General features: G+C 33.5%; 1 protein-coding gene across 2 annotated transcripts in view; it reads right to left on the bottom strand.

Annotated features, from left to right (window-relative positions):
* Positions 1 to 6,177: 6,177 nt before the first annotated feature.
* LOC134832132 (disco-interacting protein 2) overlaps positions 6,178 to 14,213 on the bottom strand; it is a 76,226-nt gene continuing 68,190 nt past the window's right edge. The window contains exons 6-19 of one of the 2 annotated variants that reach the window (XM_063846037.1): positions 13,893 to 14,192; positions 13,275 to 13,833; positions 12,126 to 13,218; positions 11,031 to 11,589; positions 10,033 to 10,199; positions 9,788 to 9,974; positions 9,448 to 9,726; positions 8,272 to 8,362; positions 8,049 to 8,211; positions 7,668 to 7,991; positions 7,437 to 7,610; positions 7,137 to 7,376; positions 6,764 to 7,070; positions 6,178 to 6,702 (exon numbers count right to left, since the gene is read on the bottom strand). In XM_063846037.1, coding sequence (XP_063702107.1) covers positions 6,599 to 6,702; positions 6,764 to 7,070; positions 7,137 to 7,376; positions 7,437 to 7,610; positions 7,668 to 7,991; positions 8,049 to 8,211; positions 8,272 to 8,362; positions 9,448 to 9,726; positions 9,788 to 9,974; positions 10,033 to 10,199; positions 11,031 to 11,589; positions 12,126 to 13,218; positions 13,275 to 13,833; positions 13,893 to 14,192 — 4,547 coding nt within the window. In that variant the 3' untranslated portion in view covers positions 6,178 to 6,598. The remainder of the gene's footprint in view (positions 6,703 to 6,763; positions 7,071 to 7,136; positions 7,377 to 7,436; positions 7,611 to 7,667; positions 7,992 to 8,048; positions 8,212 to 8,271; positions 8,363 to 9,447; positions 9,727 to 9,787; positions 9,975 to 10,032; positions 10,200 to 11,030; positions 11,590 to 12,125; positions 13,219 to 13,274; positions 13,834 to 13,892; positions 14,193 to 14,213) is intronic. The other variant, XM_063846047.1, reaches the window with a different exon arrangement.

Below are 14,213 nucleotides of genomic sequence, written 5' to 3'. Positions count from 1 at the left end.
TTGTGCCTGCATGCATCAACTTTTTCTTTCAATAAAAGTTGTTTGTTTGTGTTAAACAGACTTTGCATTCAGCACAAAAATTTGAATAAGAATGAAAAATAATATAATAATTGAAAAAAAGGAGTAAATGATAAAGTGAAAATTGAAAATGAAATAAATAAATAAAATAAAAAATATAATGAATATAATATATTGAATATAATTAAATATAGAAAATAATATAATATAATATAAATAAATATAAAAGATATTTTGTGATATTTCTAATAAAAAAAAATAAATTCGACTTTTGGAAAGTGTAAGAAATGTAAAAAAATGAAAGAATTAAGCATTTTTATTATTCAAAAAAAAAAATATACATGTCGGTCGAATGGTCGAGAAAAGTAGCTAAAAATAATAAAAGGAACTGTTTAAAAAAACATATAACTATAAAGTGTCTCAAATTAATTTAAAAGGAACTCACATCTGCAAGTAATCCTGAATTATTATATGTGAAATTAAATTGTAATGATTTTTTTTTTTTAAATTGGCCCAATTTTAGTTGAATTATTAAGTTTAAGATTGAATTTCAAAGATTTAACGTTTATTTTACTATTTTAGTGAAATTATTTGTTATAATAATTTATCTAAGTGTTGAAATTAAAGATCTAAAATGTCTCTAAAACACTCAATGGAATATTAAAACTCTTTAAAAATACTGAAAAAGTTAGAAAAATCATCAATGTTTTCTTTTTCATCATTAGTATTCAATACTTCTATGTTCTTACTTTTTGAAGTCCAAAATAACAAAATTTTTTGAAATTTTAAATGCCTTTAGAATATAATTAAAGGTAAACTTACTATTTTTATAGTTTTTTAATCAAAAAGTTAAAAATTTTCACATTTAATTTTTGTCCCTAAATTGTTTCGAGAGGGTTGATAACATCAAGTGAAATAATATAAAAATATATTTTAAATTAGTTTTAATATTTTTTCTATTAAGGCCGAAATGAAACTCAATAGTTATGTCCATTGCCTCATTTTAAAAGTCGAAAATCCAATGAGGTAAAATAAAAAAAAAAGTTAAAAATTTCTTCAAAAATTACCGATTTTTGGTGTATTTTAATAATTTTTAAGAAAATTTTTATATTTTAAGTAATTATCGAGGTAATTATAGTATTGAAAATTGTATTTTGACATAAAATTTTCTTTTAAAAATAATTTTCAAAAAAATCAATGAATTTTTTTTAAATTTTCATAGATGTTTTTATGATATTCAATTTTTTTTTCAACTTTAGTTAAAATGTTTTCACATCAATTTTAATACACAAATATCAATGTAAAAAACTAAAAACAAGAAAAAAATTGATAAACGATCAAAACTTTTTTAAAAATTTGGCATTTTGTATGAAAAAGAGTATTTTAGATTTTTTTGCCCCTCCCCGTTTTTATTTAAAAAATTTTGGACAAAACTATTGAGTTTTATTTGAAGCGGCCTAAAATAAAAAAAAATCAACTAAACCTACTAAAGTTAAAATTTTATTTTTTTCTAAGATTTCTGTTTTATTTTTTAAGTTTTCGTTAGTTTTTTAGAAATGTTTATCAAATTTTATTTATTCCTACGAGATTTACTGATTTTATTATTTTTTTATTAAATTCTTATTCATTATAATTCACAAATACCTACATGTTGCTTACCGAATTTTTGTTTGTTTCAGTTTTTGATCCCGAATCGTTCGTTCTGCCCGATCTTCAGGAATTCGTTTCTCGTGAGGTAGAAGTCATCTACGGCGGAATGCAGACGATGTCTCAGCAGTTTGGAGAGATCCTGAGTGGTCTGACGCAGACAGTTGCTGTTTTGACGCAGGAAGTGGCAGCCCTTCGTCACGACTTCAACCAACGCTTGCCGATGGAGCAGAACCAACAAGGCCCTGCAGTTGTAGAGTCGCCAGGGGTGTCGCCGATTGTGGCTGAACCGTTGTTGGTGGCGCAGCAACCGGAAGCCCAGTCCCGGCACTCCATCGAGGATATAGCTGTGGGGTCCTCAGCTCACCAGCCGACATCGGATGATACGCTGCCTTCACTCCATCAGCCTTCGCCTACTCGTCGCACACAACAACAAATCCGCCAAGCAGCATCTCTCCGCGATGCTCCAGCTTCTCCACCAGTGCGAGCTCCTCCTCATCCTGAACCGCAACCGTCATCATCACGTGAACCTGCTCGTCAACATGTTCCATCTCGTCAACATGTTCCAGCTCGTCAACATGTTCCAGCTCGTCACCGTTTGACTCCGGAACAAATTCGCCGTCGATTCCCGTTGAAATACGACACGGAATGGCACGACATGGAAGCGGACCTGGCTATCGAAGGACAGCAGACCTTGGTGTTCGACTACATCAACCGTCGTACGGCAAATGTCGCAGATATACACTTTGTCAGAACTGTGTATTATTTGCTGTTCGGGCCGACATTCCAAGGCAGTTTGGGTTGGATGAAAGACGATGGGAGATTTCGGCTGAAACGCTCAAAACTATTCAAGGTGGTCCATGATGTGGTCCGTCGAAGGAATTTGATGAGCAACAGAGACCATTACGAAAGGTGGAGTCAACTCATCAGGTCAAAACATCATGAGCTGAAGATCAAACAGCAACGCCGTCGAGATCGGAATAGGAGTCGTTAGTTCCTGAGTTCACTCCATTTCTTGACAAGGTTTATCGATAGATAATCCGATTAAGTTTGCCTATTGCTTTAAGCAATAGCCAGTCTCAAGCCTGGATAAAAAACGAGAGGCGGAGAATCTATTTAAATTTTTTTTTTGTATTTTTTACTTAAAAAAAATTATTTAAAAAAATTAAAAGAAACATTTTGGTTTAAAAATTGTCTTTTTTGGTTTCTTAGATTTTAGTTAGAATTTAAATAGAAAAATTTAAAAAATGTTTTTTTTTCTCAAGTCAAGTTCAACTTATTTTTGATATATTTCAAAGCTGAAATTGAATAAATATTCATTCTAAAGATGATTTCCATGCATTTCTGATCGATTTTTGATAAAATAAAAAAAACGATTTTTTCATATGAGGAGCAAAAACCGTTGTTTTTTTCTCACATCAAGTTTCAACCAACTTTTGATGGATTTCAAAGCTAAAATTGAATAAATATTCATTCTAAAGATGATTTCCATGCATATCTGATCGATTTTTGAAGAAATAAAAAAAAAACGATTTTATCATATGAGGAGCAAAAACCGTTGTTTTTTCTCACATCAAGTTTCAACCAACTTTTGATGGATTTCAAAGCTAAAATTGAATAAATATTCATTCTAAAGATGATTTCCATGCAAATCTGATCGATTTTTGAAGAAATAAAAAAAACAACGATTTTATCATATGAGGAGCAGAAACCGTTGTTTTTTCTCACATCAAGTTTCAACCAACTTTTGATGGATTTCAAAGCTAAAATTGAATAATTATTCATTCTAAAGATGATTTCCATGCATATCTGCTCGATTTTTGAAGAAATAAAAAAAACAACGATTTTATCATATGAGGAGCAAAAACCGTTGTTTTTTCTCACATCAAGTTTCAACCAACTTTTGATGGATTTCAAAGCTAAAATTGAATAATTATGCATTCTAAAGATGATTTCCATGCATATCTGCTCGATTTTTGAAGAAATAAAAAAAAAACGATTTTATCATATGAGGAGCAAAAACCGTTGTTTTTTCTCACATCAAGTTTCAACCAACTTTTGATGGATTTCAAAGCTAAAATTGAATAAATATTCATTCTAAAGATGATTTCCATGCATATCTGATCGATTTTTGAAGAAATAAAAAAAACAACGATTTTATCATATGAGGAGCAAAAACCGTTGTTTTTTCTCACATCAAGTTTCAACCAACTTTTGATGGATTTCAAAGCTAAAATTGAATAAATATTCATTCTAAAGATGATTTCCATGCATATCTGATCGATTTTTGATAAAATAAAAAAAAAACGATTTTTTCATATGAGGAGCAAAAACCGTTGTTTTTTCTCACATCAAGTTTCAACCAACTTTTGATGGATTTCAAAGCTAAAATTGAATAATTATTCATTCTAAAGATGATTTCCATGCATATCTGATCGATTTTTGAAGAAATAAAAAAAACAACGATTTTATCATATGAGGAGCAAAAACCGTTGTTTTTTCTCACATCAAGTTTCAACCAACTTTTGATGGATTTCAAAGCTAAAATTGAATAAATATTCATTCTAAAGATGATTTCCATGCATATCTGATCGATTTTTGAAGAAATAAAAAAAAACGATTTTTTCATATGAGGAGCAAAAACCGTTGTTTTTTTCTCACATCAAGTTTCAACCAACTTTTGATGGATTTCAAAGCTAAAATTGAATAAATATTCATTCTAAAGATGATTTCCATGCATATCTGATCGATTTTTGAAGAAATAAAAAAAACAACGATTTTATCATATGATTGTTTTTTCTCATCAAGTTTCAACCAACTTTTGATGGATTTCAAAGCTAAAATTGAATAATTATTCATTCTAAAGATGATTTCCATGCATATCTGCTCGATTTTTGAAGAAATAAAAAAAACAACGATTTTATCATATGAGGAGCAAAAACCGTTGTTTTTTCTCACATCAAGTTTCAACCAACTTTTGATGGATTTCAAAGCTAAAATTTAATAAATATTCATTCTAAAGTTGATTTTCATTGATATCTGATCGATTTTTGATCAAATAAAAAACATCAAGTTTCAACCAACTTTTGATGGGTTTCAAAGCTGAAATTGAATAAATATTCATTCTAAAGAGGAACTTTTTCATATGAGGAGCAAAAATCGTACTTTTTTTCTCAAGTCAATTTTCAACCAACTTTTGATGGATTTCAAAGCTAAAATTGAATAAATATTCATTTTCCATGCATATCTGCGATTTTTGAAGAAATAAAAATATGAGGAGCAAAAATCGTTATTTTTTCTCAAGTCAAGTTTCAACCAATTTTTGATGGGTTTCAAAGCTAAAATTTAATAAATATTCATTCTAAAGTTTATTTCCATTTATATCTGATCGATTTTTTTATCAAAGATTATTTCAACCAACTTTTGATGGGTTTCAAAAAAATCGATTTCCATGCATATCTGCTCGAAATGCACATCAAGTTTCAACCAATTTTGAAAAACAAGAAAAAGAAAAATCCAAAAAATTATTTTTAAATGCGGAAAAACGTCAATTTTCAACCAACTGATGACTCAGAACCAAAAAGGACCGATTGGGATTTGTTCAGGATGACAAGGCTTATCCGCTTACGGAATTTTAGCCAAATCGAATTTTTTACTCAGATATTAAATAATTATGCCCATACATAGTAATATACATACACTTACATATTTTTAGGCTTGAAAACGAGTAAGAAATGGACTTAAATAAAAAAATCTAATTTAAAGAGTATTTAAAAAACACAAGATAATATTCTTTTGTAATATTTGTTTATTCATTTTATGTTTTATAATAATTATAATAATGTTTAATACAATAATGCGTGTAATGTGCGCCTATAAATATTTCAATACGTTCCTTTTTTTGTTTTTTTTTTCTCTACAACTCTATAATATTCAATCAATATTTTTTTTTGTTTTATAGATGAGTTTTAATGAATATACATAAACTTTCGATTCTTCCTTAAAAAATGTTTGCTTTTTTTAAATGAATAATGAATGTTTACTTATTAAATTTTTCCTACGTAATTGCCTTTTAGAGTTTGTTATACAAGACAATTTTTCACTTTTATAAATCGACTATATAATATTACTTTTATTGTTTATTTATTTATTTATCTAAATACTATAAATGTGTGTAATGTGACTGAGTTTTTATTTATTTATTATTTTATTCTAATCATATCATTTTTTGTATTCATTTCTTATATATGTATAATTAAATTGTTTGAGAACGAGCGTAATATTTTGTAAAATAAAAATTTGCGAAGAAAATGTTTGAAGTAAAAATTTGTGTGTATTTTTATTATAATTGTAATAATATCATATTGTGTTACTTTATAAATTTTGAAGAAAATTTTTTCGTATATTCATTAATAATAAAAAGTCTTGTATATAATGTTTTGTAGTATATGTATAAATATAAGGAATATTCCAAAAGCCTGTGTGAGGTGCGTTTTTTTTTTATTATTTTTGTGAAAAATTATTCTAATTTCACTACTTTCTAAGTTTTTTCATCTATAAAGTTTTTCTTTTGTCGTTTCTTGAAGATATAATAATTTTTTACAGCTCCTAATGTATAAATTTTTAATAATAATAATAAGGATGAAGAACTAACTCCTTAACATTTATCATAATAATAATATATTTATGTATATAAACAAAGGGATCGTAGGACTAGACTAGAAAATAATGGCGGTGCGTGAACCTTTGTATTTATCATACATTATTTAGTTTATCATTTAGTTAAAAAAAAAATCGAATTTGAGCTTTTTTGTCATAAAAAAAGAAATCAGTTCATAATTTTTGTATGTGATAAACTAGGCCAAAGTAATAATTCATCATTATTATGTTATGCATAAAGTAAAGTAAAGTAGTGTAGTCAAAGTTTTGCTTTTTACATGTTGTAAGCGACATAGATGGGATCCAATTGATCAGCTAAGAATCCGTCTCTCAGATGCATTCGTTGTTTTTCGCCGCGAGAGTTGATCGGAACAACACCTTAAATTTAATTAATTATTTTTTTTAGTGAAAATTCACAAAATCCAAAAAAAATTCTTACCGGGATCAACTACAACCACAACACCCACAATCAATTGGTGTTCTTCGAGTACTGTATTTGTCACGAGTGGCACTAAATCAAGTGCTTCCGACTCGTTTCCGTCTAATTCGACAACCACGACAAGTAGGTTGGTCCATGTAAAGGTAGCGCATTCGGCAATTTTCTTGTGGCACCGCAACACAGACATCTCAATGTCGATCGGATGGTAGTTCATGCCACGCAACGTGATTAATTCATCGAGAGAGCCAACGATGTAAACCGCATCGTGCAGTTCCGAGTCTGCAGACGTTTGATGCGGAATGTGACTCTAAAGAAAAATAAATAAAAAATATTGAAAAAAATTGAAAAACCAAAGAAATAAAGGAAAATTCACCTGTGACGAGTGAAGAGAATCGTTGTCGGAATCGCGACTAGCAATGCTCGGTGTGGTTTCGTCCAAAACAGAGCCTGCTTGTGAGCATTCCGTTCGCCGGAGGAATCCAAGGTAGCCTGTGCGGGCCCATTGTTCCGTTGTTGAGCAACCAGTAACGAGTTTGGCATTGAAATGATCATTATAGTCCGTCTCGTCGCCGTAAATTGTAAAGTATCCGTTCGAATTGTGGGGAGATTGGACCTAAAATTAATTTTTTCCATTAAAAATCATCGATTTTTGACTTAAAAAGAGGATATTTACCCAAATTTCTCCCAAATGAGAATCGCCACACTGTCCTTTGGTATCAGGATTTGCGATAATAACCTTAACGCCAGGCAATAATTTACCAGACTCGACAATACAAAGTGAATTTGGAGCACCACGTTCTACTAAGGCCACACGATTGTTACGTAATGCCCTTAAATCGACGTAAACCTGAAAAATTTCCACATTTTAATATTTTTCTTTTTAAAAAAATTAAATTTAACTTACCTGAGCACTTTCAGCTGAACTAGCACCTTGCACGCAAATCGCTGGATTAACGCGACACCCGAACGAAGTCGATACACATCGCATATTGAGACCCAATGCCTGGAACAACTTGCAAAATTGCTGTGTTAATTGCACGCGAGGTCTCTCCTCGGCAACAACGACGCACGTTCGCACGCACGCCAAGTTGATATTTCGTTGTTTAAGCGCTTGAATGGAATTGCTTAATGCTTTGGTACATAACTCAATGACGCCATACGAGCAGAAGGTATCACGAACGCGGTATTGCGAGAGAGTGCTGAGCCACAAACTTGGATTTGCTTCAACCTACGGGAAAAAAAGTTTATTAAAAATCCAAAATTTAAATTAAAAATCGAAATTTACCTCATATGGAGCAATTAAAATGGAATGATGACCACTGTAAACGCTAATAAGGGTCCACATAGAGAATCCAAGACCACAATAGGGGTCGAGACATAACGCGACATGACGACTTGGATAGAGCTCGCATTGAAGTTTGAGACTAGCACACAAACTGGAGAGGGATCTGTTGAAAGAAAAATAAAAAATTACCAAAAAAGTTCATGAAAAGTAAAGAAAATCTTACCTGTGAGTAATAATTACTCCACTAAGACGCCCGCAAGTTGATACACTGAAGTCAATGTACGCCGTTGAGTCTAACGTAGCATTCGCGATAGCTGTTTTTTACAAAAAATATTAAAAATTATTTTTTATTTACTAAGGGTGTTCCAAACCCGTTTTCTGTTTCGCGTTACACGCTTGAAAAAAAAAATCCATGGGGGAAGAAATTTTGTATAGATTTTCGTTTTTAGTACTATTCATTATGGAAAAGTAAAAAAATTGTTCAAATTTGAGTTATTTTCTATGATATTGTTATAAAATAAGCGTTTTGACTTAATTTTTCCTTTCCAAAAACTATGTTGAAAAATTTATCTAAAAAAATAATCTAATTTAAAAAAGTTTTCAAAATGGCTTTGACACAGTTTTTGATTTAGTTTTGCTCTTGATTTGGTTTTCAAAACAAAACTATGTCAAAAAACAAAAATTTTTTCAGTTTCAAATTTTTGCCAGTTTTGAGTTATAAAACGATTAAAAATGATAAATTAGAGCCCTCTGACAAATTTTTATCCATTTGGAGCAAGATTTGTCAAAAATTACTTTGACACAGTTTTTGACACAGTTTTGCTCTTGATTTAGTTTTCAAAACAAAACTATGTCAAAGAAATTTTTTTTTTTCAGTTTCAATTTTTTGGCAGTTTTGAGTTATAAAACGATTAAAAATGATAAATTAGAGCCCTCTGACAAATTTTTATCCATTTGGAGCAAGATTTGTCAAAAATTACTTTGACACAGTTTTTGACACAGTTTTGCTCTTGATTTAGTTTTCAAAACAAAACTATGTCAAAGAAAATTTTTTTTTTTCAGTTTCAATTTTTTGGCAGTTTTGAGTTATAAAACGATTAAAAATGATAAATTAGAGCCCTCTGACAAATTTCAATCCATTTGGAGCAAGATTTGACAAAATTGGCTTTGACACAGTTTTTGACACAGTTTTTGACACAGTTTTGCTCTTGATTTAGTTTTCAAAACAAAACTATGTCAAAGAAAATTTTTTTTTCAGTTTCAATGAAAAAGTATTTCAAAATCTAGGTATATAAAGTTTTTTTTGATAAGACGATTTTTGATAAAAATTTGAATTTTTGAGGAAACGTGAAACAGAAAACGGTCTTAGAACACTCTAAAAAATTTTAAAAAAACTCACTGGTTAACTTTCTCTTTGGATTATCGTCGATATCGAGTATCAATGGCCAACTCTTGGGATCAATTGAGGCAGCAGCTTCCCTGGATTTCAGTAATTTAATAATACTTTGAATGGAGAGGACGATGCCACTCTTCGAGACATCGACAATCATGCGGACTGTTGGCAGTGTTGTTATCAAATTTTGCGGATGCGGTGGACGAATAGTTATTGGGATGGCACCCAAGTAGAGACAACCGTAAAAGGCGCATATCAGATCGAGTCCAGGCGGGAAAATGAGAGCTATTGAGGAAAAATTAATTAAAATATGATTTTATTTTTAGATGAAACGAAGGAAACTTACCAACATGATCGCCTGGATTGACTTTTCCACGTTCCTGCAATAACGCGGCAATTTTTTCCGCTCGCTTATGCAACTCGGAACACGTGAGGGTACGCGCTACAGCTCCTTTGGAATTCAAAAGTGTATAGAGAACGTGTTCGGGGGATGTGTTTGCACGCCAACGCAGGACACCAGTTATCAATTGATGCTAAAAAATAAATTTTTATTATAAATTTATTTAAAAAAAAATTATTTTAGGGGTTTACCTTCCGCTCTGTATCGTCAGCGAGTCCCATATCACGTCCCTGCGCCGACGCCAGCCGATTTCCTTGCACTAAATTACCAACCATCACAGATGCCGGTCCAACTGACGTGTCTGTAACACATCCAGATGAAGAAGTTCCAGAAATAGAAGCTTGATGAGGGAGGGAGCCTTTGGAGTTTTTTTTTAGGGGGGGTTAAGTGAAGTTCCAAAGGCGCCGCCACACACGATTAAGTGATTAATTTTTTTAGTGTGTGTGAAATTGTGCATTTTAGAGATTAGTAGTGGAAAAACCGTCAAACCACAGTTTGTTAATCGTTTTAGTTTAGGACAGATTTCGTATGTACAATTTCCGCGTTTCATTTTTTTTGAAGATGACGACGACGAACACAGAAATTTTACAAAAGACGCACACATTTTTTCATTTTTTTATGTACACAGCGACACGTGAGTATTTAGTTAACGGATTTTTAACGATTTTCGGTGATGAATGCAGCAAAAATTAAAAAAAGAGAAAAAAAGACAATGAAAATATAAAATTTGTTGTTAAAATTTGCCAATTTCTGGATATTTTATGGTTCAAATTTATTTTATTTTATTTTTTTTTGGATAAACGTTTTAGAGACTTTTATCCAAAAGGTTCATGCCAAAGAAAACACGTTCATTCATAAATTTTGAAACTCAAGAGAGAAATGAAAAGAAATCATATGGTAAAAAAATGAGGCAACTTAAGCAAAAAGCCACAGATGTGCGTTTTAAAGCAATTTCGGTGCGTTTTTAAGTGAAAAGACGAAAAAATAAACATCGATGTTCTCTTCCGAAGAGGGAAATTTCCGTTAGTTGCGATAACTTTTGGAAATTTCGGGAATTCGCGTTTCATAATCGTTAACTCAAGTGTTAATTAACGTAAAAAAAATGAGTAAATTCGTAAATTATAGCAATAGAAGCGTCTACATTTATAAAAACCACACACCAGAGATGGAAAATGTTTCAATTCGTTACCTTGATGCAAATCCCGTGGCTTCGGTAGATTTGTGACACACGTATGCGGACACATGAGAACGTTTGCGGGATGCAACGAGCCCTCCATGAAGCGTCGTCTCGCTTCGCACAAGTGAATTCCGCCCAAAGGTGTCTTTGGCAGGTGATTCGGTGGTACGAGAGCCAAACAGTAAATTCCCACTTGATGGATCGAGTCGACAGCTTGCAAGACGCGCGACATCCACTGGAATGACTCTTCTTCGCTGCAATCGGGACGTTGTTCGGCTATCACACAAACACGTTCGTCGCGCAGCACTTTGATGCTAAAGACAGCGATGCGACCGCGATAAATGAAACGCATTGGCTCGACAGCGAGCACGGTAGCGATGATGTCGTCGGCATTGTGTTTGCGACCCGTAACTGTCATGAGACCATCGCGAGATCCGCAAACGAATACGAGACCTCCGGGTCCGAGGAAGCCCAAAAGACCGCTTCGAACGTACGTTTCTTCGCCAATTGGCTTGCCAGGTACTGCTGTTTCGCCTTCTTTTGCGGGAGGAGGCTCGTGAAGGGGTTGTACCTACAAGAAAATTTATAAAATTTAATTTTTTTCCTTAAAAATTTTTTTTTATAAGATAAATTTATTGTAATCTCTATTTGAAATTTTTTTTCTTGAATCAACATAATTTTTTTTGGTTTATAACAAGACCTTTTTGTAACAAACTTCCCCTTTTGAAAAGATGAAATTTGAAAAATCATTGATTTTTGAGCTAATTTTACAAATTTTTTAAAATATTTTTGATTTTAAATTTAATTTAAAAATTTTTGGAGTAAAAATTAGTTTTTTTAATTTTTTTTTCTTGAAAAAATATTTTTTACAAAATTTTTTGAATATTTTGAGAGATTTATTATTTTATAATTTTTTTTCTATATTTTTGATTAAAATATACATTAAATTTTTAGAATTTTTTTATAATTTAGATTTAATAAAAATAACCAAAAAGTGAAAAAAGTTCAAAAATCAATAAAATTCAATTTAAAAAAAAAATCAAGATAAAACAAAAATTAAAAAAAACTGTAAAACAGCGAAAAATAATTAAAAATTTGATAATTTACCTTGAAAGTAGCATTCGATAAGCCATCCAAGCCATAATACGAGATACCAGTTGACCCGGAAGTGACGCAAATTTCCCCAACTTGATCCGTTTTGCACAAAGTTGGAGGTCCTTCGGCATTTACAACTACCATTTGAGCAGCTGGCATCACCTGACCGCAATCTTGCAACGTAAGTGACGTGAGCGAGTCCTCACTATCAACTCTCACAACGCCATGCGACAAAGCAGCCATTGACAACACGCCGCGTCCCGTTGCCGATTGACTAAATCCGCCAGTTGAGCGTCCCGGGCGTCTCAGAGACACCGTAAAAACTTCCGAGCTACTTGCACACGGACAAATCGCATCCGGTCGAAGCCCCTTCGATTGGAAAACACTCAAAAACTGATCACAGCTGGAAAGAGACCATGGATTTGCTCCGTCAGCCACGAGCAACATACGCAACGACGCCAGTGAAATGTCTTTGTGATCTTTCGTCGCCAATAATCCCCAATGCAAGTCACGGCTTTTCACTAAACAACATGAAGCACGATATTTTGTGATTAATTGCATCCACGACGACGGACGAAGTTTCATCAGGGCATACGGAATGAACAAAACATGCATTCCATTGAGCACGGATGTCAAAACGCTGTGCCACAATCCAACTTCTCGCTTGAAATCCAACACACAAACCGTTGTTTCGCCTTCCGTGTAGTGACAGGCCATCGTGAGGGCACGACAATGATTAATCATCGATTGACGAGTTACTGTGACGCCCATGACACTGCCATCTTTGTCGGTTGTGTATTCAACGTAAGCCGTGGAATCTTCGCTAATTCGTTGATTTGTGGGATTGTAGTCCTTTGGCGTTTTTGGCAAGTGTTCCGTCACGAACCAATGTAGGCGAGGCCATCCCTTGAGTTTTGTCACTTCTCCCGTTGTCGATTTGGGCAAACCTTTCAAACAGGCCTCCGTTGTGAGAGCAACTTGAACGCCACAGGAGCTCAAAAGGAAGCCCACTTGTTGCGGCGGCGAGTCAGATGTCGATAATGGAAGCTCGATTGGCAACGGGACGAGTCCGCGGAACATGCAACCGTACCACGCGGTGAGGAAACTACAAAAAAATTTCATTAAAAATCACTTTTTAGGAAGAAATAGCAAAAATCTTACTTTAATGGATCCGCATTTGGATAAACGAGAGCAACTCGATCTCCGGGCTTGAGTACAAACTGTTCCGCTCCCTTGCTGAAAGTTTTTGTCGACAAAGCATACGCGATTTTCTGTGCGCGCGACAATAATTTTCCATAAGTCAACGTTGTTGTCATCTTTCCATTGGGATCTAGCACCGTCGCCATCGGAGCTTTGAACGAACTTGTGCCGTAACGTTGTAACGCCTGCTCTAAAGTACGTGGCAATCCACTCGGAATCACCAATTGCTCGCCTGTCACAGGCGTCATCGTATTTCCCTCGGGCTTTGGCGCATTCGGGTCTTTGGGATTCGCAGCTATCTCTAATTCTATGTCGTTATCTTCGTAAAATTCAGGTAAGGGACGTCTTTTAGGCCGTTTAAGGGTATTCAGCAACTGCTGTATCTTCGCAGAGACTTTCCATCGACCCGCAGTGCCCGTGTCTCCAGGCTCCGTTTGATTCAGATTCACGTAACGCGTGACACGATCAGCACCCATTCCGCGTTTTGTGTTGTTGAATTGTGTGATATCCGGAGCGACGTCTAAAAATAATTGAAAATTCGTTAAAAAATAATTTTTAATTAATTTTTAAAAAAATTACATGATCGCATTGGCGGCAAATCCGGAATATCTGTCATGTCGTAGCTGTTCTTTTGATTTCGATGCACAGCTGGGGGACTGCCGGCACTCGAGGTATCCGACAATGTTGGATGCGACGGAAGATTTTGCGGTCTACGTTCCGAAATGCGATCTTTGTGATGTCCGCCGCCGCTTGAGTGATCGCGCGATGGCAACCGCATCTGTTCTCGCGTCAAAATATTGTCACGTGGCAAGTTATACCCATCACGGTCTGGCGTGGAAATCCTTTCCTCAGGTATTGATTCGTCATCTGTTGTAGAATCTAAAACATAAAAATTTAATT

The sequence above is a fragment of the Culicoides brevitarsis genome, chromosome 1 (genome assembly GCF_036172545.1).
Source record: "Culicoides brevitarsis isolate CSIRO-B50_1 chromosome 1, AGI_CSIRO_Cbre_v1, whole genome shotgun sequence".
NCBI classification, from domain to species: Eukaryota; Metazoa; Arthropoda; class Insecta; order Diptera; family Ceratopogonidae; genus Culicoides; species Culicoides brevitarsis.
Note: the sequence above shows the minus strand (reverse complement) of the source record. Positions and strands in the feature narration are given on the sequence as shown.